The following is a 22,813-nucleotide window of genomic DNA, read 5'->3' as shown; positions in this document are numbered from 1 at the left end:
ATGTATTCACATGCTTTGCACCAATCACCCACATATGTTGTTGAAATGAAGCTGAAACATTCATCACACATAAAGTGTACTTCATACGATCTTGGTATATTTATTTCTTTTATTTTATCTGATCTGAAATTGAGTGTTTACATACACCAAATATGCAGGTCTGACTTTGGTTACAGCGATGTAGGACCTAGAAGTCCCCATAGACACAGACTGTATATAGATAACACTGAAAAAGCTGCAATGTGGGACACAAAATGAACCATGAAGTACCATGATTGAGTCAACATTCTTTAGGATTTGAAGCTGGACAAAATGGTTTCAAACGTGAGAGATAACCGATTCTGCACTGATCCTAGATGAAAATCACACTTAATAGACACTCAATGAAACAACTTTGGAAGAGTGTCACACATCTGGAAAGTATCTATCTATCAGATTAGGTCAACTTTTGTGTAATGAATTTGATTAAAAAAATATGAAATGTAAGAGAACTCCAGAACTAGATATTTAAAAGCTATCATTTACATTTTTTCCAATTGCTTAAACACAATTTTGCAAACTAGGCTGTTTTTTTCAAAACATTAACACAATTCACCAAACCACACACCCAAACTGCAAAACACCTCATATATCCCGCAAAATGAAGCACTGCAACCAAAATCAAACTTTTGCACCAGATGGCACACACTTCATTTGAATTCGTAGATTTTTGTCTAACCATTGTAGATTTTTGTCTGATGGGCATAAAGAAAAACACTCTCATCTTTAGTATGCTTTGCCATAATACTAACATAGTTCAAACTGTAGAGAATTCTTCAGATTGTTCACATGCACAGAAATATTTGCAGATACACACACGTGCTTTTGAAATATTTTTTTTATTTAATTTTTTTACCAAACAAGTCAGTGCAACATATGCACAGCAGATATATTTACACTGGAGTGAACTAAAATATGCTCACAAAACAGTAAACTGAAAAATACAATTACAGAAAAAATGTGCAGAAAAAAATTAAAATACATAAAGAGGAAAGCAAAAATAATTAGACAACACTGCTCTATCCTTACCTCTCATTCTTCCTCCCCCTCTCATTCTCCCCCTCCCTCTTCCAAAGATGCTCACCTATGGACTTTTATTACATAACACCATGTGCTACCGGTTTGGCCAGGTGGCACATACAGTAAGCCAATAAGCCAATAAGCTCATGTATTGTCATTTTAAATGAAATTGCAAACATGTGACATTATGTCAGATTGTTGTGTCTTATGCAGAGAACCACGTTCAGTACACTTAAAAAGTGCCGTTTCAAATTGCAAAATGTGTGTAAAGCAGAAAATGTGTTTAAAGTTTTAGAGATTTGAGATGAGGTTTTGCTCCGTGTGTGTCAATTTAAATATTTGTGCTATCCATGTCATTTCAGTGTCTTAGCAACTGTAAGTAAAGTAAGTAAAACTTTCACAGCTTTTGGCTCCAGGGGCAGGGGAAAGGTGAAATCATCTGGTCACAGTTATATTGGGGCAGGGGAAAGGTGAAATCATCTGGTCACAGTTATATTGTGTGTGTATATGTGTGTGTGTGTGTGTGTGTGTGTGTGTGTGTGTGTGTGACTCTGTGAGCCAAAAGCCTTGTGGGATGATAAGTGATCAAATTACACTGAGCAGTTGTAAAAGTGTTGACATGTCAGAGGAGGAGCGGTAAAGGTTTACATTGGGGGAGGGTAGATGTGTGCAGTATAAGAGTACAGAGCCATCACAAGCTGCACCGGACAAGGTTTTTCCTTCATTAACATCTTGTGAAATACTGAATGTAAGCAGGTACGTTTTTCTGCATGCTTATGAAAGAATGCGCTCATGTTTTTCTTGCTGATTTTGATTTTGCACATGTTGTTCTGTGTTCTAAGTATTTACTTAATATAATGTGAGAGAAATAATCCAGCTGTAATTTGTGCAAAACAAGATTTATAACTCAGAGACGACACAGCTGGAAACCAGACAAGGATTTAAACAATTTTAATCAGCGGTCAAAGGCATAACCTTTTTTCTGTCACGGTCCAGATGGAGGGGGCTGTGATAGAAAATTCAGCACCCTGCCAAAATATATTAGGCGAAGTGGGGTGGGACATTGCATTCAGTTCTCCGTGTTGCTCTGCTGTTTGATTTAATCTGTTTGATTTTGTGCAGTGAGCCACACATTAAGAAAAACAGCAGCAACAGCCATGAAGTTCCAGGCTCTGTTCGTTCTCCTGTTCCTCACCTGCATGTACCTGAGTGTTGCGCAAGGTAAGTGCAACAGAACAAATCTGACTCACAGCAGAACTATTAAATAGATTGCACACAGATTTAACATTTGCATTTTAGCTCAACAGTTGTTGTTTGAACATTTTTTATTATAAACTAAAGTCTACAAATATGGACCTAGTTTAGGTAGAACTGTGTTTTGGAGAATTTGTGGAGTTTCGGTTTAACAAAATTTGACGTAATTGTGGTGGTAGCTATGTTTCATTATCCACATTCCTTTATATTGTTTCTTCAGTGTGGGGAATTATTCTGCTTAAAACAATTAAGCACAGAGCTTCATGCAAAAGTAATCTGTCTAGGCTTGCTCTTGCAACCTCGATGTTGAAAGTTACATAATATATCAGATTTTCATAAAATAACACATATGGGATTTTTTTGGACACTCTTTATTGATAAGTCACAATCCCACATTAAGATGCTGATATATCAAGATTAAAGCTGCCATGCACGCAGCATTTTTATAAGTGATTTCTACTTTTTTGGTGATTCCTGCATTTTGTAGAGTGTAGTGCCTGACTAGCTTTTCAGCAGCGTCATTATGGGTAAACATTTTGGGTTTGAGCACAGACCCAAATAAGGTCTTCAAAAATCTGGCATCCTAATATAGCAGAGGTGACTGAACTAGTAGCATTAGAGGGAAAGAGAAGGACGGTCAGATATTTGTTGCAAGAAGTTGGGAGGAGAGTGTGCAGAAAAACAAAAGTAAAAATCAAGAAGAAATATGTCCAATAAACTATTTAGAAAAGTTTCAAAAACACAATCAGGGTATTTTATAGATACCATGTAAACCAATTACAAGTCAGGCAGTATATAAGTAAATAACATTAAGCATGTATCTTCAACCAGGATTTTAGAAATACTGAGAACATGAGTCACTCCCCACTTCAGTAAACTGTGTGTGCGTTCATGTGCGCTTGTGTGTGCAGATAGAGAATATGGGAATTTCCCAACTGCTTTTTTTTTTTATTATTTTTTTTTTAGCTGAATTAATAATGATTTCTGAAACCCATGTTGCTTCCTGGTCATATTGGTATTGCATTAATAATCTTCAACAACTTCAAGAATAAATAATGCACTTTGGCACTATTTATTTACACGTTTTCTAGTTTATAGGCATGCCAATAAAGACAGGCACACCATCCAAAAAGCCACTCCCCAATGTTAAAAATGAGCTACACTGTTTTGTCTTTGAACATTAACTAGATTGTAAAGGTTAAGTGTTTCTTAATGTCTCCCTGTGGGTCTTAACTGGGGAAGTTTATTACTATACCTCTCAGTGACTTTATCTCTCTCCTCAGGCTCGTACGGTGACTGCTGCCTCGGCTACGTAGAAAAGCTGAGACCAAGGGCAAAGAAAAACATTGAAAGTTACAGGATCCAGGAAACAGATGGTGATTGCAACATGAGAGCTGTTGTGTGAGTAACAAATACTGCATCCTTTACTTTGGCCCTTAATCAAACATTTTGATGTCCAACATTGTTGAAACTTCCCTCTATTATTAATTGGCACAAACTAATGTAGAAAAAAGCTGCTCTTTAGGAAAGTGATTGAGCTAAGAGCTGCACTTTTAAATGTGTGCACTGGTGTGTCTCTGATTACTCATAAAATCTGTGCACTTTATAAGACTAAATAATAATGTTGGTATGTGTAGGTTTGTGTTTAAGAAGAGGTCTTCACAATCAAAACTGCGGACTGCCTGCGCCAATCCAAATGAACTTTGGGTCCAGGAGCTTACTGACGCTGTGGATAGGAGAAATGCAATAATCAATTAGGTAAATAATTGCACAACATACTCTCATGTATATGAACTTTAATGTCTTACAGAGAAACTCAGTGTAAATTCTTTATCATAAAACTTTTGTCTTTGTAGACCACTAAAAGGAAAGAGACGAGATGACTGGGAGTCAAGCAGATGTTTCACCTCTCTGTCATATATCATTTTTAACCAGATGGACTTAGTTTGAGCTGATTTGGTATTTCCTGTTGTATGTACACAGTTCACTATAACACGAACATGCTATATCTACAATGTTAGAGGCAGTAGAGCGAATTTCATTTATATGAGCCATCACTATGATACTGTTCACTGCTCTGTGGATATGTAATGCCTGCTAGGAATGAGCCACTGTTTGGCAGCTTTGAAATGTATTTGCAGAGTGTATAAGTATATATGTGTGTGATGTATATGTAAAAAATAATACTGACAGATTTTCTTATTTTTTATATCAGCATTATAAGTAAACTTTGTGTTTTTTCTGTATCAAATAAAGACTACATAAAAAGACACTGGTTTGGTCAGACTTTAATTATGTCTAGATGTTTTAAATCAGTGCTGCCCTGACAATTGATGCTCCCATGGTGGATTGCAAGGAAGAAACATGTTTCTTCCACAAAAGCTTTCACTGGTTATCCATGAAACAAAGCCGACTTAGTTCTGGTCCAATAATCTCCCTTGTTTATGAGTCTACAGTCAAATTGGCATCAACTTGAGTCAATAATTGACAACTGGGAACATTCGTCAACCTCTGTTTAAAACTTGGAAGAGCTGGAGTGCTTGAGTGCTTGATGATAACATAGATGGTGAAATATTTACAAAAAATCTGCCATGTCTGTTGAGAATATTATTCAGTCATTCAGCCCAAAGAGCCCAGATTAAAGGATAAGTTCACAATTCTTCAAGTCTGCTGTATCTGTCACCTCTTAGGTGCTTATATACACTGGAACAGGTTTTACTTGCTGAAATAATAATAATAATTTCTCCTTCCTCCCTTCACAATGTGCTCCTTATGTGAGTGTTATGGGGAGAAAAAAAACCCAGTCTTTGTTTAGTGTAAAAAAAATTATTTCTTCAGCAGGCTGAGTTAGTCAAATAAATCTCCTTTTCTAGTAAAGCATTCCTTTGTTGTGCTTTCTTGCTGGGTTGCAGTGAGGGGACAGTAACTAAAAGATTTAGACTGAAATTATTGACTTTTTCTTGTAAGATATGCACTGTTCTCATGCCAAAGTATTTTCACTGTGTTTTTATCCCAAACAATCTTGACCTTAGTCTCATCTCTCCAAAAAATGCTCCTGGTAGTGTTGTGGAGTGTCCAGATGCTCTTTGACAAACTGCAGCAATATATTTCTATATACAGTATATACATAAAGGAAGCCATTACTCTATATATATATATTTAGAGTAATGGCTTCCTCCTCTATTTTGCTTATGGTGAACTCATGAACAGATTGCCTCCATTTGTAGTGGACAGTGGATCAATCACTTATTATTAATCTTCTGTGTGGTCTTTCCTTCAAGGCCTGGTTTAAATCAACTGAAGCATCTGTGAATAGTAAAAGCAAGTGTTTTTTACTATGAGTCAAAGAAACACTAAACACCAACTTCACAATTACACTGACTGGACACCAGGTCACTGACGTAAATTATCTTTTGTTGTTGTTAGCCTGGAGGCTTTCCAACTTAGACTATAAAAGTTTTAATGATGTCTTCATTCATATGGGTGAGCAAAACACAATAACTTGTGTTTTTAGTTAAATAGATTCAGTTTGCTTCATTGCTATAACTTTTAAAACAAATGCAAGTAAATCCAAATGCTTCTCTCCCTTTTTCTTGGCCCTGTTGTACAGAATAAGGACTGTGGATTTTGTCCCCCACCAGACTGTACACACATTAAAAAGAGAACACTTTAATATACATGTGAGCACCTGGATATTATTTTAAAACATGTTTGAAAAATTGTGACCCAATCCTTTAACCTATTTGGGAGAAAAGCTCCAAGTGTCTATCAAGAACAGTACACACTCACAGCACAGTATAGATGGCAACTTTAATATATTTTACCCCAAGAAAACAACCAGTAGCCCTGTACAGGAACACTACCTGGCCACAGGTTTTCTGATTATCAGTTACTTTGTACATTTGATGAAACAGCTTTGTTCTGAGAAAATGAACCATGTGAGAATAATATACATAATGATATGGTGTTCCTCAACAAGAAAAGGTTGGTGGATACAGTTTGTATCCAGCCTTATCCGGAGGTTATCTGTGTTTAGATCTTAAAAATGTTTTAGCACAAGACGTCTCTTATTTACCAGAACTGGATTGTGAAATACTTCAGACATCACAAACAAGTTCAGGGTATCATAATGGCCTTGAGGCAAAGACACACCATCTAAACCATAAAGCCCCTGGTTCCAAGCCACTTGGCCAGATTTGTTGCATGTAATCCATGTATCTTTGTGTTTCTTACATACATGACATCAATAAAAACTATTCTTGAATTTATAGTTTTTGCAGTTACTTTACAACAAAATCAACATACCACATACCACCTTACAATTTTGTGCTAACTGGAAATGACACTGACTATCAAACCACAACTTAGAAGTGTGTTAGAAAACTGTTGCTTATTCACCATCTGCAATTAGTTTTGATTTCCTCCAGCTGTAAGAAGCTCCTCCATTTCATTTGTGCATTGCACTGTGGGATAATATCAACAGCACATTCAAAAGTGTTAAGTGTCAGTATGCATGTTGACGTTTTTTGAGTGCACTTTATTTTTTCACTTTTCCGGCATGCACACACACATGCTCGGAATCAGTACTTAGGATGGATTTAAGACACAGTGGGATAGTCAGCGTATTACCCAACATAAGCCACATTGCAATGAAATGAGTTTTTGATTTAGGAATTTTAACTTTATAACTGATTTAGTTTTCTTCATAAGGAAAAGACGAAAGGTCTCCACATCATAGTACACTGTGCCCATCAGATCATTTAGAAACTCAGTTACAGTTATTTGATATGTGGGTGGCTTGTGTTGAAATCTTCTGAGCAGATGTGTCTATTTCCTTTAACGCTCAAGATTTGACATGTTCGTCACAGTTCATTTCAAATGTTTGTGTTGATCAGAGGTTATTTTGTCTAGCATGCCTAAATGTGTCATTCCTCCAGATGTGTGGCATCAGATAATCATACATGATTCATCTTTATCATAAATAGTCACTTCTGACTGCAGAATCTACTGTATGAGTGACAAGAGTTTGGCACGAAAGCATTAGTTATCTGCATTCATATGCATATGCAACTTGCAAATTGTATATATTTTATATTGTCTATTGCTGTTTGCACCCAGGGATACAGTATGAGGGACACGTTATTTCAATTCTCTGTATGTCCTGTACATATGGCAGTGTTGACAATGAAGTTTGACTTGACTTGATATGATAATCAGACTTCAGAGGAAGTTTTGGTCTGGATATTTGAAAAAGATAATCACTGGCTACTTTCCAGAGGCTAAACTGTTGTCAGATGATAAATGATATGTTAAATTGGCTTTAATTGATAGCTAAATTGGGGCAAGTTCAGATGTCTCACACAGTGGACAGTGTACAGAAGAAAAAAACAGACTGTTAAGTGCAGGCGTTGACAGAGAAAAGCTACAGTTGTCCTTGTTTTTCACACCATGAAGCATTAACAAAGCACTAATCAGTTCCCAGACTTTCACAGTTGACCCTCTTTTTGATTCAGATCATTGGTTTGAAAATAATGACCTAGTTGGAATAGATGATAAACTGTTGCCAGCCCTGAACCATCACCTCCGTCACAGTTAGTGAAAGTTTTTGTTGGATACATGATGTACATACTGTACAGTTCACTATGTGAGAGTTAATCATTGAGACATGTTCGATCTTGCTCCAGTTGTGTTCTATTGGAAGATGCTTTGGGAGTTTTAACATCTCCAGCATTGATGAATATCAATAAAAGACTAAAGTAAGTAGTTCAGGTTCTGCTGCTATCAAACTAAAATCAACACATTCATCTTGTTCTACTCCAGTTTTGGGTCAAAGCGAAGCACCATTTATCCTCTGGTGCTCTGGTTCAAGAAGTAGGGACCACAAACTACCACATACGTGGAGATACAATGAACACATGTGTTATATAATGTAATCTATTGTTAGAGACCAGCCACCCAGTTCGCTGTTGTCCTCTCATTCAGTTAAAAAGGAAATTGTCTATATAAGGCAGTGATTACTCTTTCGCAACCATCCCAACAGTGTTTTTATAAACTGAACAGATTTCCTATCCAGAGCTCTTAGCTGTTCTTTCTCTGCCAAATGCAATTACAAATATGCAGACTTGCTTTTTGGGTTAATATCGTGGGTTCTCATGATAATCCCAGAGGGTAAGGAAAGGTAAAGAGAACATAGTTTATGCAAATATGAAAGCAGAGCAGAAGAGAAAACGCTTCATTTTACTAATAACTTTCCATTTTTACTAATCAGGCAGTGACTGGTTTAAGTATTGCATCAAAGCATTATATCATGAGTTTCTCCTGTGGCATTTTTACAAGGTGATAAACCATTCCAACCAACCAAACCAATCCATTTCCAATCAGATTAAAAAGTAATACTTCCCCTATAAATACAATACAACTTTCAAGTGATGTTAAATGCACTGATTTGAATGAATGAGCTCTGTTTTGCTTTCAGGATTAAAGTATTTAGCTGAAAGCCAGCCTCTGTCTACGATGAACCAGCTTAACATGTCACGTTTACCTGACTTTCACCTCAAAGTAAATAATGGTTTAGAATATATTTTCCCGTACTTGCATCAGTTCAGTTCATGCATCATTGAAATGATTGATGTGTACAGTTTGCATACAGAGTCTGGCAGTTATAAAATGATCTTGTTTCTGTCAGAATGAACATTATTTGCTCAATCCTTTATCAGTTTAATCAGTGTGGAAATGGCAGCAGCGATTTTCACACGAGTGATATTGAGCAAGACTTCCAGGCTTCCAAAATAAACAACAAGTCAAGACTACTCCTTGGCACTCGTAATTACACTGATAATCAGCTCCTGTCCAAAAATGTGTACACATTTCAGTGTGAATCGGCTGCAGGCTACGGGTTCAACACTGTATTGCAAGTTTAACATGGTGCCAATGACGACACAGAAACTGTATTAACGTGCAAGGTGATAGTAAATGGCAATGAATGATGCCTGCCCCCCTTTCCTGGAGGAAAATTCAGGGGTTGGAGTTTTATGAGTTTTACTTCACAGACTGAAACGAAAGTGTCACAGTCTTTAAAGTCTAAGTAATTCCCGGTCTAATTCTGCCAAACAAATGCATCATGTTTCATCACTTACCGAAAGTGCTTGAAAAGACTCCAAAAAGAAATTGCTACCATCTCTGCTTTTTTTTTCAATTCTCAGGAGCTTGTGGGAGAGCAGAAAATCATCCATTTTCCCAGTAAAAATCTCTTTTTAACATGTCAAATGAGGGGAAATTGATTAAAATCATTGTTTGAAAACACTTTTATTCTGATCATTGAATTACTTACTTACTCATTGCTTTAATTATAAATACAGAGTTGCATGAAGTTCAGGCAAGTATCCATGCATTTATGAAAGTAATGCCTTAAAATATAAACGCACATGAGCACAATACAATACAATAAAGATATTAATGATATGATGATGTTAACAAAATGAGAACATAATGAGATTAAAATTGTGCAAAACTTAAAACTATCTGTGCACGCCAGACTTTTTATGATAATCGTAAAATCTAGATAATATTTACATTACATTACATTTTGAATAAATATCTAAATTAAGGCGTTTTAGGCATCAGTTATTGTGTTTAAATGCACAAAAACACATTCAAGATGGCTTTAATGGGACATGTTTTTTTTTCCATAGTCTTCTCTTGAACCAAGCATGTTCTCACTTATTGGGATTACCTGTGACCTGGGATTAGTTCAACAGATTTATGCACTGACTAAGAGGGATTTGAAGATGCTGATAGCCATAAATTGATTGATGAATGTTATACGTCAGTAAGCTTGTGGCTGGTGACGTTATCAGAACAGAAAGCCATAGCTACTTACTTAAAAACGGTGCCTTAGTCCGTAAGCTGTAATTGACTTACACTGTGTGACAAAAGAACCCTCCAACTCCGATGTGCCTGCCAATTCGATGCAGTATTGCACAACACAAAATGAAATCATTTCAACATGCCATACAAATTAAACAAGCCTGAAATGAGTGTCAGTGCACAAAAGACTACATATGTATGTAATAAATTTTGCCACAATCAAAGCCATTTCAGTTATTTCTCATTAAAGTACAACACAGACAGCTGTGGGGGTGCTTTTGACAACAGATGCTACAGACCATTCCTTTGGACTCCCATACTGATCAGGATGAAGCGCTGAATAACCCACAGCCTCCACTGACCTCCTCTTCTGGACCTGGTGTAGGAGGATTCGGTAGGTTCCTGTTATCGGACTCCTACAGTCTGAGCAGTGATTGTTTTTTAAATGGACTGTCACAATACCAAGATCTGACAGCAAATCCTTTACTTCCTGCTCCTCCACGCACAGAGTCTGGTTGGCCTGGGCAAAGTGGGCCGGGGTCAGTGGCAACAAGACATACGGATCAGGGCACTCAATCCCCTTCAGCCAAGCACTGTTTGTAATCTGCGTGAGAGAGGTGCGATCAACAGGCACAGGTTGCAGCATGCCCTTAATAATAAGCTGGCATGGATCGGGCACATAATGAGGGATGTTGTAGGCACCTTGAAGGATGCAGCGCTTCAGTCTTGCCATGTTGTCCCCAGAAAAGGGCAAAGTAGCTGTCACCATGAAGTACAAGAGAATACCTAAAGCCCAGGTGTCTGAATAGTGTCCGATGTACCCTTTCTCCTTAAACAGTTCAGGAGCAGCATAAGGTGGTGAGCCACAAAAGTTGGTGAGGAGCTCATTAATGCCGCTCTCCGTGCTGAAGCCGAAATCACCAACCTTGATGCAGTAGCTGGTTGTGTAGAAGATGTTCTCTGCCTTCAGGTCCCTGTGGATGATGTTGTTGTCATGCTGAAATATCACAAAAAATGGGGGAAAGTCTCAGAAGGGGTTCTCTTTTGACATCTATCTATCTATCTATCTAAAAAAACATATTGTAGGCTTTAAAGTACAACATATTTTTTGAGTCGAGTGGATTTCAGCCTACTCGAAAAACATATACAGTTGGAGGCCATGTTTCAGATATAATAGTACGAGTTGTTAGAGGTTCCACAAAAGAGAGATGTCCTCTATATACTTCTCAGATGGTTACAACTAAATTATCCAATATATCACAATGAAAGATTACAGAAAAGTCAAGAGTACAACAGCTTTATATTTTCTCATTTACTGCCAGATTTATCTTGTGACTCTAAAAAAGGGACCTGACTCCTAGGCTGGACACCACTGAATAACTACTAAGTAAAACTAGCTCCATCTTGGCATTAACATGTTGCGTACACATTGATGCTTCAGGATTAACAATTCAGTAACACTACCATATCAGTGAAGGGTCTTCAGTACATTTTACTTTTGAGAATTAATACTTAATACTTCTGTATGTTTACTTTATTTTCATGTTGTTGTGTGGTATTTTTACTTCATTAAAGGATCTGTGTACTTTTTTCACCACTGATAATTATCACTGTTAGTACAGAGACAACAAATGAATCTTTGTTTTCTGATTTGTAAAGTAATCTTATGATCAAATTTTTGGGGCATTCTCATGACCTAAGGGTTTAAGATGCTAACCGCATGATCACAAAATCCCCAGTTTAAAGCTGACTGAGAAACAGTTGTTCCATGTTATCTTGCTTCATTTCCTGTCCCCCTTCTGTGAGCCGCTCAAAAAAAAAAAAGGCTAATATGGCTCCACAAAATACTCAAATAACTCACATGAATTCACAGAAATTATGAATACCTCAAAGATCTATGGATACTGGGCACAGACTGATGGTATTGGTTAAGTCTGACACTGAAGCTCACCATGTGTTTAACAGCAGAGATGACTTGTGCAAAAACCAGCTTTGTTTCAAGGTCATTAAGCCTCCCTCTGGTGGTAATTCGGGAGAACAGGTCTCCACCGCTGCCATACTCCATCACCAGATGTAGCTTCCTGCTGGTCTCGAACACTTCATAAAGTCGCACTATGTTTGGGTGGCACAACTTTTCCATGGAGCTGATCTCTGAGGATATCAGTGGCTGGCTCTTTTTATCCAGACGCAGCTTGTCCATGACTTTGACAGCTACTCTCTCTGAGACAGAAAAGGAGGGCAGACTTAGATGTCAGTGATGGATTAAGAGAGGGTCTATTAAGGTGAGAGGTCGAATAAGGACACACACATACTTAAGAGATTTAAACACATGAGAAGAAGGATATATACAGTATGCAATGGCTAAAACCAAGAACCCCTAACATTCCTACCTGCTTCACAAAATTATTTTCAACCGAAAATAAATACACAGCAGGGGTCAGGGATCTGTGGTGATCAGAAAGGCTTATTCAGGGGATCAGTCTACATTTTTCACAGATCCGTATTATAATTCATGTATTATATCCCCCCAAAGTCAAACTGTGTACATAACAGGAAAGGATAAAGTGTAGCTGCCCAGACTGGATGAGTGGGAATGAGCTTCATGTTGGATAAAGAGTCATTATCTTAAGATACAAGCATTAATTAACAAGCATACCCTGGTCCAAAATAAAATATTTACTTTTCTTAAGCAATGCAGATCCTGGTCTCGTTTACTTTTAAAAAGACCCATGGGGTTCTGTGGGTTGTGCTTTTAAAATGTTGAGTAAAGACTTATCTGCTTGTTAATGAACCAATGACAATATGTGTTATAAAAAATGTATTGCTGTACGACATGATTTAGTGATAATCATGATTCCTGACCTTTTGTCAAAGCATGGATGCCCAACCTGACAGTAGAGAAATTTCCCTGCCCAATCTCTCCACGCATCTCGTAGAAGCCAACTCTTCTGCCCAGCGCGAGCTCGTTGACCATCTTCTCGTTGTGGGCCATGTCATAGACAAGCCTGTCAAACGGTGTCTGCTTCATTCTCTCAGCCTCAGTCAGCTGTGGGATGGCACAAATAGCAGCGGGGGCCAGGGGCTTCGCTGTCTTTCCCGCCTTTGGATCCCCGTCTTTGTTTTTTTTGCTCACTTTCTGCTTTGGCCATAGGCGTGTTTTGATGGCTTGAAAAGAAAAGCAAGAAAGATTTGAGCATAGTAATGAGAACACCTTCTATGCACCAATAACATTACTTTGTTGGAGGAAATCTTAGCCAGATACCTTCTTAAGTTATTTTTGGATTGGATCATTGTCTACAAGAGGTCAGTGTGCAGAAGTGTGACTGCTTTAACATTGGTAATGAGATTGACCTCCATGTTACCTAACTTTGACCTCTTTAACAACAACCCTAATCTGCAGTTAATTTGCAAATATAAATATTTACTTATATTTTTTTGTTCCAGATATACAGAATTTAAATAAACTGACATAAAATCTATTTTCACGATCCAATAGGAGTTCTCTTTTTTATTTAATTTGACAAAGACTTACACCTTTGTGCTTTTGCCACCCATAGAGGTGTAGCCTGATGCTGGATGCTGATATGCTTCTGTGTTAAATGGAATTCAACATGTTTGATTTCTTGGAATTATGGACAAAAGCAGGAAATATAAATATTTCCTGTTTTTTCTAAACTGGTAACGCAAGTCTTGATCACAGTACTCACAGTTCTAAAGTCTCAGCACATTTCTCTAAAGAAAACGTGTTATTTTTTTGCCAAACAGGATAGCATTTTGACTTTTTGATTTCATGTTAAGTGTGTTTATATCCTTTCCTTTTGTTTTCATGGGAAACCACTTATTACGGATTTAGCATTACACAAAGAGCAATTAGCCTTCGGGTCAGATGTCAGATTGTTCATACGTCAGGGCTTGAGCTCTGTGTAGGTGTCTTACCCAGCACATATGACATATAATGGCATTTAAAGAATGGGTTCATGAGTCAAATAAAGTATCCAATGGTCTATAACAATGATAGGTGACATTAAACATTTGTAAATACACAGTGTAATAACAAAGTACAGTACATCCTCCTCATCACTGTGGGTTAAATTTAGCCTGTGGTTGGCTCAGCTCTCAGTGGCCGGGATTACTCGCTGCTTTTAGATACAGTATTAGTCGAGTCAGTTTGAATTTGGCCAGGATTAGCTGCTTCTTTCAGATACTGTATTTGTGGATGTAGTCTAATAAATTGAAGGAAAATTACACTTTTTTTCTCTTTTCTTTTGTTACTGCTGTATGTTCTTGTATTATATTGTCTTGTATAGTGTACATGTTATTTGTTGTTGTACACATTTGATCAAATAAATAAATAAAGCTCCCTTGCCAGTAAAACTCAACTTAATAATAAGTTAATCATTTGAAGTAATGGTGAGTCTCCAATTAATTCTTAGTGGCTTTGCAAAGATTGTTTTTTATGCCGCCTTCCCACATGCATCAATTTAGAGCAATTTAGAGCTAAACATGGATGTAAATTCAGTAGCACCACAGCCACCAAGTTTAAACAAGCTAAAACATTAAGGCTAACAAGGCAACATTTGTGGTGAGCAATGGTTTAGTGAGCATGTATTGGCTTTATTGATTTTTAATAAACTTTTTACCAAAACCTTACAAACTGGTTAGAAGCCATTGATAGGAATGACTTTTGGGTTGCCAGGCCATGCAAAATGTCTTTGGCTTATGGTTTTATTTTGGCAGTAATGCAGTATATATTGGGAAAACCATATTTAAATGCTAATATAGGTTTTCAGCTTCTAATAAGTCACAGTCTACAATTAAATGCTACACTATAATATTAACAATTTATTAATACAGGGTTAACAATAATCCATTTTAGAAATGAATTAAAGAGCTAAAGAGGCAAAGCATGAGTCACACTGGAGGACAAACGCAAGTCGAAAGGTTTATTCATGGCTTGAAGCCAAGAATTACAGCTTATACTCTTTATGAAGTCTTATTAGAAAGTGTTCCCAACATTTTTTTTAAAGAATACTGCACTGTCTGCAAACATGCAGAGACAGAAATATTAGAGAAGTGTATAAAGCATACCTGGGAGCTGTGGGTCCTTCATGTATGTCCTCAGGCTATAACACCTGACTGTTACTGAACTGAAGGGAGCCTCAGAGGACTAAATTACTCCTGACAATCCTATTAACACAGTGCATTAGTGAAGTGCTCAATGGGTCATCTCACAACAACTGAAACAATGGAAATGCTACATACACACCTTTAAAGATGTGTGTAATGTTTAATTGACTATAGATAATAATAAATAGTAAATTAGCTGCAAATGTGTCCATGTCCAGCTATATTGACAAGATCATCTAAAAAATAGACAGGGAAACATGTTATTAAAAGGTAACATACAACAGGAAATGGAAGGTAAATTCAGGCAGCTGTTTATATACAGTAAAAAAAACATAAACATTGGAGAAGAATTAGAGATAAAAAGGCATAGGAAAAGAAACATTATTCTGGTTTTGTTTTGATTTCACTCTCACCTCTCTCCTCTGCAACATATCAAGACAGCAAGCAGCCATTTTCAGCAGAAGATCCCTAATAAACTCATTGCAACACCAAACAGCAGACAGACCAAGTTAGCAACAAGCTGGTAGCTGGTAAAGACAACAGATTGGAGCATAGGTGGAAGCTGGTTGGTGGAGACCAAAATGAAGCTAAAAATAGTGTTTACAAGTATTGGACTTACAATCTTTGTGTGACTCAAAAGGAAAGCTAATGTCTAATGTAAATAAGCAACTGTTTGCTTACTTTTTGCTATATCAACTTTACAAGGTGTTAACTAGTGATGTGTCAGTCATGAACGAGCCGTTTCAAAGAGCCGGCTCTTTTAAGAGAATGATGGGAGCTGGCTCACATCCCCAAGCCGTTTATTTTATTTATTTAATTTTTCTTTATTTGTAAAGTAATACAGAGTGCTATTGGTGCTCGATGCCTGCAGTAACTGAATGTCACGTGCATGCTGTGCATCCAACAGTCAATAACTAATCCTTTCTTCTTCTTTTTTATTATCAGTTCTATGCTTAAGTATTTATAGATTTTTATATCTGCTTTGTGTAGCAGAGCGGTTCTTCAATTAAGTTAGTGCATTCATTGGGTGGTTTCAGAGTTACAAGGTCTTTATATGCAATGAAAACAATTGGATGCAGTAATTTATTGATATTAGAAAGTGTAATTTTTTACTTTTGAATACACGGAAAGGATTGATTGAATAATTTAAATGATGACGTGCATATACAGCGTGCACATACAAATCACAAGTCAAAACAGTGCTAAATTTAGCTGGATTACTAAAGGTATAAGTGGTCAAATGAAGAGCCGGCTCTTCTGGGTGAGCTGAGCCAAACTCACTAGTGTTAACCAGGTGGAAACCTACAGTCTATGGCGGTAACATGGCAGTGATGTGCTCGTCTCTGCTGCCCCCAAGTGGCCAAATAGGGTTAAGACCGTATGTTATGTGTTTATCCATGTTTTATTAATAATCTGTATTAACATTTCTCTTTCACCGTATTGTTTCCTAATTAAATTAAAATATCACGACTATCTAGATGTAGACACATTGTAGACATCTTTATCGTCACAGGCAACTTGCTTTGATTGGCGTTTACGTCCAGCCAATAGCCAGAATCTTCTTCCCATCGCTGTCCAATCACCGACGAAGATTAGTTGGCGGGAGAGGAAAAGGCGGGAAATTGGAGTGTCTCGCTGACGTATCAGCGCGTGTTCCTCACCGAAAGACCGGAAGCACATGCTGGCGCGCTGCTGATGTTGTTTTCATCTGTGACATGTAGCTAGACTGATTTGTGTGTGTGTGTGTTTTTATAAATATAACGTTTGAGTAAACAAACACAGAGAATGGCAGCAACAGTGGCTACACCGGTCACCCCCGCGGAGCACGACCCTGACCGGTGTGGGAGTGAGGAGGAGAGCCGCGGAGCCGAGGCGGAGGAGGAGAGCAGCCAGCAGCAGACAGGCCCCGCCGCCACCGTGACCCACAGCCGGCTGTCCAAACTCCCGCTGGCCCGCATCAAGGCGCTCATGAAGACCGACCCAGACGTGTCCCTCGCCAGCCAGGAGTCTGTGTTCATCATCGCTAAAGCCACGGTAAGAAACACACACACCTGATGACTCTGCATGCTTTTATAATGTGATACTGCTAAGATCTGCAAATCAGTAACTACACATTGATCTACAGCCTGATGAAATGTGATTATTCTCAGTAATAATATGATGAAAATGTAGTCAGTAAGTTTACTATAAACTCCTCCAGCTGGGGTCCAAACCTCTCATAGCACCTCTGACCACTGAAGTGCTATATAACAAAATATACTTTCATAATTAGAGGGCAGCTCCTTATTTTAACTCAATTTTGTGCATAATAAGTGAACGTATAATCCATATTACCATTCAAAACAGCAGCAGTTTGTCATAAAGTGGGTCAGGGCCACAGAAATGAACCATAAAAAATGTTTTTCTCTGCTTGATTATTTAAATTAAGTTCGTAAAGCTTCTAAATTAGCAAGTGTAAAGGAAGTCGGACTAAATAAATACTGAAAGGTAAACCAGGTTAAGAGGCAAGTCAATTTTCTAAGGCGTAATTGACCAAAAAGAAATGATAATAAGGAATGTGTGTGGAATATTTCTGCTAAGTTTAAATGGTCTTTCTTTCTTTCTTTCTTTCTTTCTTTCTTTCTTTCAGGAGTTGTTCGTTGAGATGATTGCCAAAGATGCACTGGTGTATGCGCAGCAAGGGAAGAGGAAAACTTTGCAAAGAAAAGACTTGGGTGAGTGCTCTGAAGAAATCTGTGAATGTGGTTTGCACATCTGTGCAGAGTTTAAATGTGTTACTGTTGTTGAGCTGACGAACTCACAAAACTGTAAATGGACTGTACTCATATAGCACCTTTCTAGTCTTCAAAGCGCTTTTCACCCATTCACGCTCACACATTTATACACTGATGGCATAAGCTGCCATGCAAGGTGCCAACTGCTCATCAGTTTTTAGGAGCTAATCAGTCATGAAAGCAATTTGGGGTTCAGTATCTTGCCCAAGAACACTTCGACATGCAGACTGGAGGAGCCGGGGATCGAACCACCGATCATCTGATTATCTGATACATGGAAGACCTGCTCTATCGCCTGAGCCACAGCTGCCTCAGTTGTGTGAAAATACAAATTACTGTTAATATGACGCTGATTTCTGTTGAGGAAACTGGATTAGACATTCACTAATACTAAGTAAACGTGTGTCCTATATTTAATAAAGCAGCTGTATAGATGCTGATAGATGAACCTTTACATCGCCTTCTCTTTTCTTTTTCTTCGACAGACAATGCAATAGAAGCCATAGATGAATTTGCATTTCTTGAAGGTAAGCCTTGCCAGGACATTGAAACATCTCCAAGATCAATTTGGTGTTTGTTCATGAATAAGTTAAGATAAGATAGACTTTAATGATCCAACACTGTCAAATTCACATAATTTGCCAATACCACATTGAACAAATCTCCCAAATCTGTAAAATAAGAACACCAAAGATGTAAAATAATCATGTGTGCACGTGTATCAGAGACTTTTGACTTGCACCAGTACAGTTTGTGCTCATTTTTCTTTTTTCCTCCGTAGGCACACTAGATTAAACACTGCTTCAGGAGACGACTGAACACTGAAAAACAGCAACTATTCAAGAAACGTTTCTGTTACAGGGACACGATTTGTTGTGAAAATCTTTGTGGTACTTTTCTAAGTCAAACTGGATAAACTTAAAAAATTGGATATTTATAAATGCTTTTCTACAATGTGCCATTAAGATTTTTCATACTGAACTTAAAAGACGTCAGTGGTAATGTGTACATTTTTTTTGTAAATATTTGTGAAATACTTCTGTACAATGAAATAAATAAGTTTTAAACAACCACCATCAACCCGCTTCATTTCTTCAGAACGAAACCGTCCATGTTCATCAGTTTGTCAAACCCTGATTAATAGTACATTTGCAAGTTGACAAGAAATAGACGTGTGATTGACTATCGATATGGAAAAGTTTATAAGGCTATCAGGTTTCACATTTGGAAAATTACACAAATAATGTACTAAAGATTGTGTTGACACTCTAAATCACAATCACATTCAACCTTTTTTGCAGTTTTTACTGCTTATGCCAGTAACATTCAGGTGGGTGACAAGTTAAAGAAAAAACCTGAATAAATGGGGAAAGAAAACAAATGCAGATTCTTCAACACAAGCGCAATGCATAGTACAAATTAAAACCCAATCATGCTCTGTGTATAAAAATGCAGAGCCAGCCCGGTTGATTCAGATTTTTTATCAAGATGGCAAGAGTAAAACATCAAAGTGAGTCGGGAGAAGTGAGGGTTTATTGTTGGAGCACAGCTTCAGTCGCAAAGACTGCTGAACTGGCTGTTTGAATAGGAATGATGACTGAAGTGACATCAAAATCCATGAGAAGGACATCTGTGAACACGGTTGGAAATTGTGGCTCTTGTGGCTCTGTCTTTCTGTTGGGGAAATTTGTCTCCTTAGAGGGAAGGGTCACTGCAAATCCACACAAGCTTGCTTTATGAACTTTTATCCTATGGTGAAACATTTCTGGTGACCATGTCCCCATCCATAGGGCACGACGGGTCACTGAATATCTTTTAGTGTTATAACTACAGACACAAACTGCTTCCAAAAACAACCAAGTGTCATCTGTTTTTCGAGTTAGTCAATTGTACCTCAATAATTAAGCATACTGAAATAAATATTACTATATATTATTACAATCAGAGTGTATTTGAGGAGTGTTCGTTTTCGCACCTGTCATGTCCTCAGAACTCTGTGTGAATTAGTGATCATCATGAAGCTTTGGTAGTGCTTAGTAATTGATGATTATTTGAAGGTACTCAGACTTGAGAGAAATAGTATACAGATATTTACATTCAGCATTTCCATGCATGCACATCTGGCTTCCTATATAGCATTATTAAATATTAATAGCCACATTTATTACTTTCAAAAAACAAACACTATGAACCTTTGTTCATGGATATATTTGTCTAGCTGCCACATGTTTTCAATTTAATTTACCCATTTCAGTTTGTATTTTTAACACTGGCCTAATACTTCAGATAAATCAGTTGGCCAGACCACCAGGAATTCTCCCGGTGCTCCCAACAGCCAGACTGGGCCGGCAAATCGGGCTTTTAACCACAAGGTTCCCAAACGACTTTGTTTTTTACTCTTTGTCTTGTGGTCAGCACCTCCCAAGCACCGGCAGCATGCCCTGTCCTTTTCTATTGCCATTTCTGTTCAGTTACATGCCTCAGCCTACCCACACCCTCAGAGTAAATAATCTGATGTTTTATGGAAGTGGGAGCCAAATAAACATTATCAGATTATCAGACGGCTTGAAAAACATGTAGTGTAATCGAGCTCCCTCAAAAAAGAGAGAAAGAGACCATCAAAGACTTATTGGTAACGTAACGTCTCCTATGTGAGCTCATTCATGGGATAGTTGGGGTATTCTGAATTGGGGTTATATGAGGTACTTATGAAAAGTCAGTGTGGCACCAGTTTAGAGAAGCAGGGAAGGGCACAGAACCAGAGGTATTCGATGTTGGGACAGGGGCAGCAGAAAAATGTATTTTAGTCACAATCTGTGATACAGTGTGTGGTGCAGTTGGTTTTATGCATAGGAATACAAAAGTTGTCAAAGAAAAAACTCAGTAAGATAAAGTGGTGAAAATATTCTTAATATAGCGTACACGTAAATTGCATTGCATAGTTTTGCTTATGTGCTGGGATCCTTGTCGGCTTCTCCAAATTCAGGGTGCACTGTCCACCAATGGCTAAATACCTCGTACAACGCCACTTCAAAACATCGTAACGGCCCGTTTGACATCATCATGGGTTGATGACAGCGTAACCTCAAATCTGTCAAGATGAATTTAATCTAAAGACATTATGGATGTGCTCAATAAATTATCTTACAGAAATCAAAAGATGCCGGTGAGAAGTTTCTAAATGAGATGCAAGCAATGCTTACACACACAGTGTGGAAACAACATTCTTGTACACCGTTCATCATCCTCCTGTCTTCCGCTTCAGCTCAGGTGGATCATTTTTAATGTTTAAAGACCTCTGTCCAAGGTGCTGATCCTGGGACCTCCAGTGATGCAGACGCTGTTAAGGATACTGCCCTTTGTCTAAAGGAAGGCTTCCTGCTACTAGAAATGATAAAGGCATAATCATAATTGTATTTTCTGACTTAAACTGATTCAGTTGTAGGAAACTTGTCAGTAAATTCTCCCTATATAATTTCAGCTATATTTTATGCTTGTCTGATATGTTGCTGTATATTGTCACCTACTATACACTCCTACATACATATACATATTGTAAGATGAGATTTTTTTTATTGTGAAGACTTGTTTTTTAAATTATTTATTTATTTGGCTCAGGTTTAACTTAATAAATCAGAAGTATTTATTTTCCTTAATTCAGAACAGGAACTATTTTATTGTACACCTTGCCTATAATATAAGTGAGTGTTTACTCTGACAGAGTAGTATGAAGTGAAATCTTGACATTATGTATCACATTGTTGGTCAGTGTTTAGTTGTCCTTCTTGTGCTGTCCCTGTGCCACACAGCCCGCAACTAATTTAAAAAAGTAAAAGTCAATTTAAAGTTGACAAGTATAGTTGGCGCTAAGAGTAACCAGCATTACAATGTGGTATAATATATTAGAAATGGATGAAAATATATATGGCTGACATCAAAATATATGTATATGTATTACTATACATCTGTGATAAGCTAGTATCGGCTTTATCAATATCAGGCAGCACAAAAAACTTTAGGTTACAGATGGACAGAGATGACAGACACAAATTTATTGAAAAAATAATCAAAATATATCATTATATTATGTTTAATACTCCACTTTTCTGTCCTAGCAGTACATTTTAGACATACATACAGTACAATACAATGATGAAATGGGAAAGGATTCATATCTTGCTCAACACAGTGACTTGTATGACACTGAGAAAATCACATACAGCTTCAAGTTTGCATTAGGAATGTATCTGAATCTCTCTAGACCTGAGATGTGTGTTGTTCTTCCTGGCAGCATTTGTTAAACACATTCAAAGTGTTCAGTTTCACACTCTAGGCACAGTCAAGACCCCTTGAGTTTTTGCAGTGGGGATTTTCAAAATAAATGCCTCAGTGTGTTTAAGCTGATTTTCTGGGTTTAGTGTTTCGTGGAGTAATGAAACAGAGCTGTGAGAAGCACAGATGTTTGGTTCCAAAAGATCACCAGTCAACTCCCTGCAGAGGAATGCTTGACTGGCACAGGGGAACATGGAGAACTCTTTTCTATTAAAATATAATCACATGTTGAAGGACTGGACATGATTTTATTTCCACAGTCAATAAAGACATTCCATTAAGGAAATCTCATGTGAAAAGAAAATGTAGAGCCTCCCCCTGCCCAGAGCAGGACATGAACAATGAGTCTGGGACATGCTGGTCCTTTATAATGAGTTGAATTACTGAGAGAATACACTTTG

General features: G+C 37.6%; 3 protein-coding genes across 4 annotated transcripts; 2 read left to right on the top strand and 1 right to left on the bottom strand.

Moving 5' to 3' along the window:
* The first annotated feature begins 1,653 nt into the window (after nucleotides 1-1,653).
* ccl25b (chemokine (C-C motif) ligand 25b) lies at nucleotides 1,654-4,585 on the top strand. 2 transcript variants are annotated; one of them, XM_010745275.3, is made up of 5 exons: nucleotides 1,654-1,807; nucleotides 2,182-2,280; nucleotides 3,597-3,714; nucleotides 3,951-4,071; nucleotides 4,170-4,585. In XM_010745275.3, exons 2-4 carry the CDS (start codon nucleotides 2,217-2,219, stop codon nucleotides 4,069-4,071), a joined length of 303 nt encoding a protein of 100 aa, XP_010743577.1. In that variant the 5' UTR covers nucleotides 1,654-1,807; nucleotides 2,182-2,216; the 3' UTR covers nucleotides 4,170-4,585. The 2 variants fall into 2 exon arrangements, with proteins under 2 accessions (XP_010743577.1, XP_010743576.1); XM_010745274.3 differs by having other exon boundaries at nucleotides 1,677-1,815.
* A 5,383-nt stretch (nucleotides 4,586-9,968) lies between these two features.
* LOC104930479 (serine/threonine-protein kinase NIM1) lies at nucleotides 9,969-15,338 on the bottom strand. Its single transcript, XM_019262644.2, has 4 exons — nucleotides 15,268-15,338; nucleotides 13,042-13,344; nucleotides 12,131-12,399; nucleotides 9,969-11,176 (listed from the first exon to the last, which is right to left on the bottom strand). Exons 1-4 carry the CDS (start codon nucleotides 15,287-15,289, stop codon nucleotides 10,424-10,426), a joined length of 1,347 nt encoding a protein of 448 aa, XP_019118189.1. The 5' UTR covers nucleotides 15,290-15,338; the 3' UTR covers nucleotides 9,969-10,423.
* Nucleotides 15,339-16,945: 1,607 nt separating this feature from the next.
* On the top strand, nucleotides 16,946-19,153 carry pole4 (polymerase (DNA-directed), epsilon 4, accessory subunit). Its single transcript, XM_019262621.2, has 4 exons — nucleotides 16,946-17,340; nucleotides 17,936-18,020; nucleotides 18,566-18,607; nucleotides 18,862-19,153. Exons 1-4 carry the CDS (start codon nucleotides 17,092-17,094, stop codon nucleotides 18,873-18,875), a joined length of 390 nt encoding a protein of 129 aa, XP_019118166.1. The 5' UTR covers nucleotides 16,946-17,091; the 3' UTR covers nucleotides 18,876-19,153.
* Nucleotides 19,154-22,813: the final 3,660 nt, after the last annotated feature.

The sequence above is a fragment of the Larimichthys crocea genome, chromosome XVII, assembly GCF_000972845.2.
Source record: "Larimichthys crocea isolate SSNF chromosome XVII, L_crocea_2.0, whole genome shotgun sequence".
NCBI classification, from domain to species: Eukaryota; Metazoa; Chordata; class Actinopteri; family Sciaenidae; genus Larimichthys; species Larimichthys crocea.
This window is presented reverse-complemented; position numbering and strand designations above follow the sequence as displayed.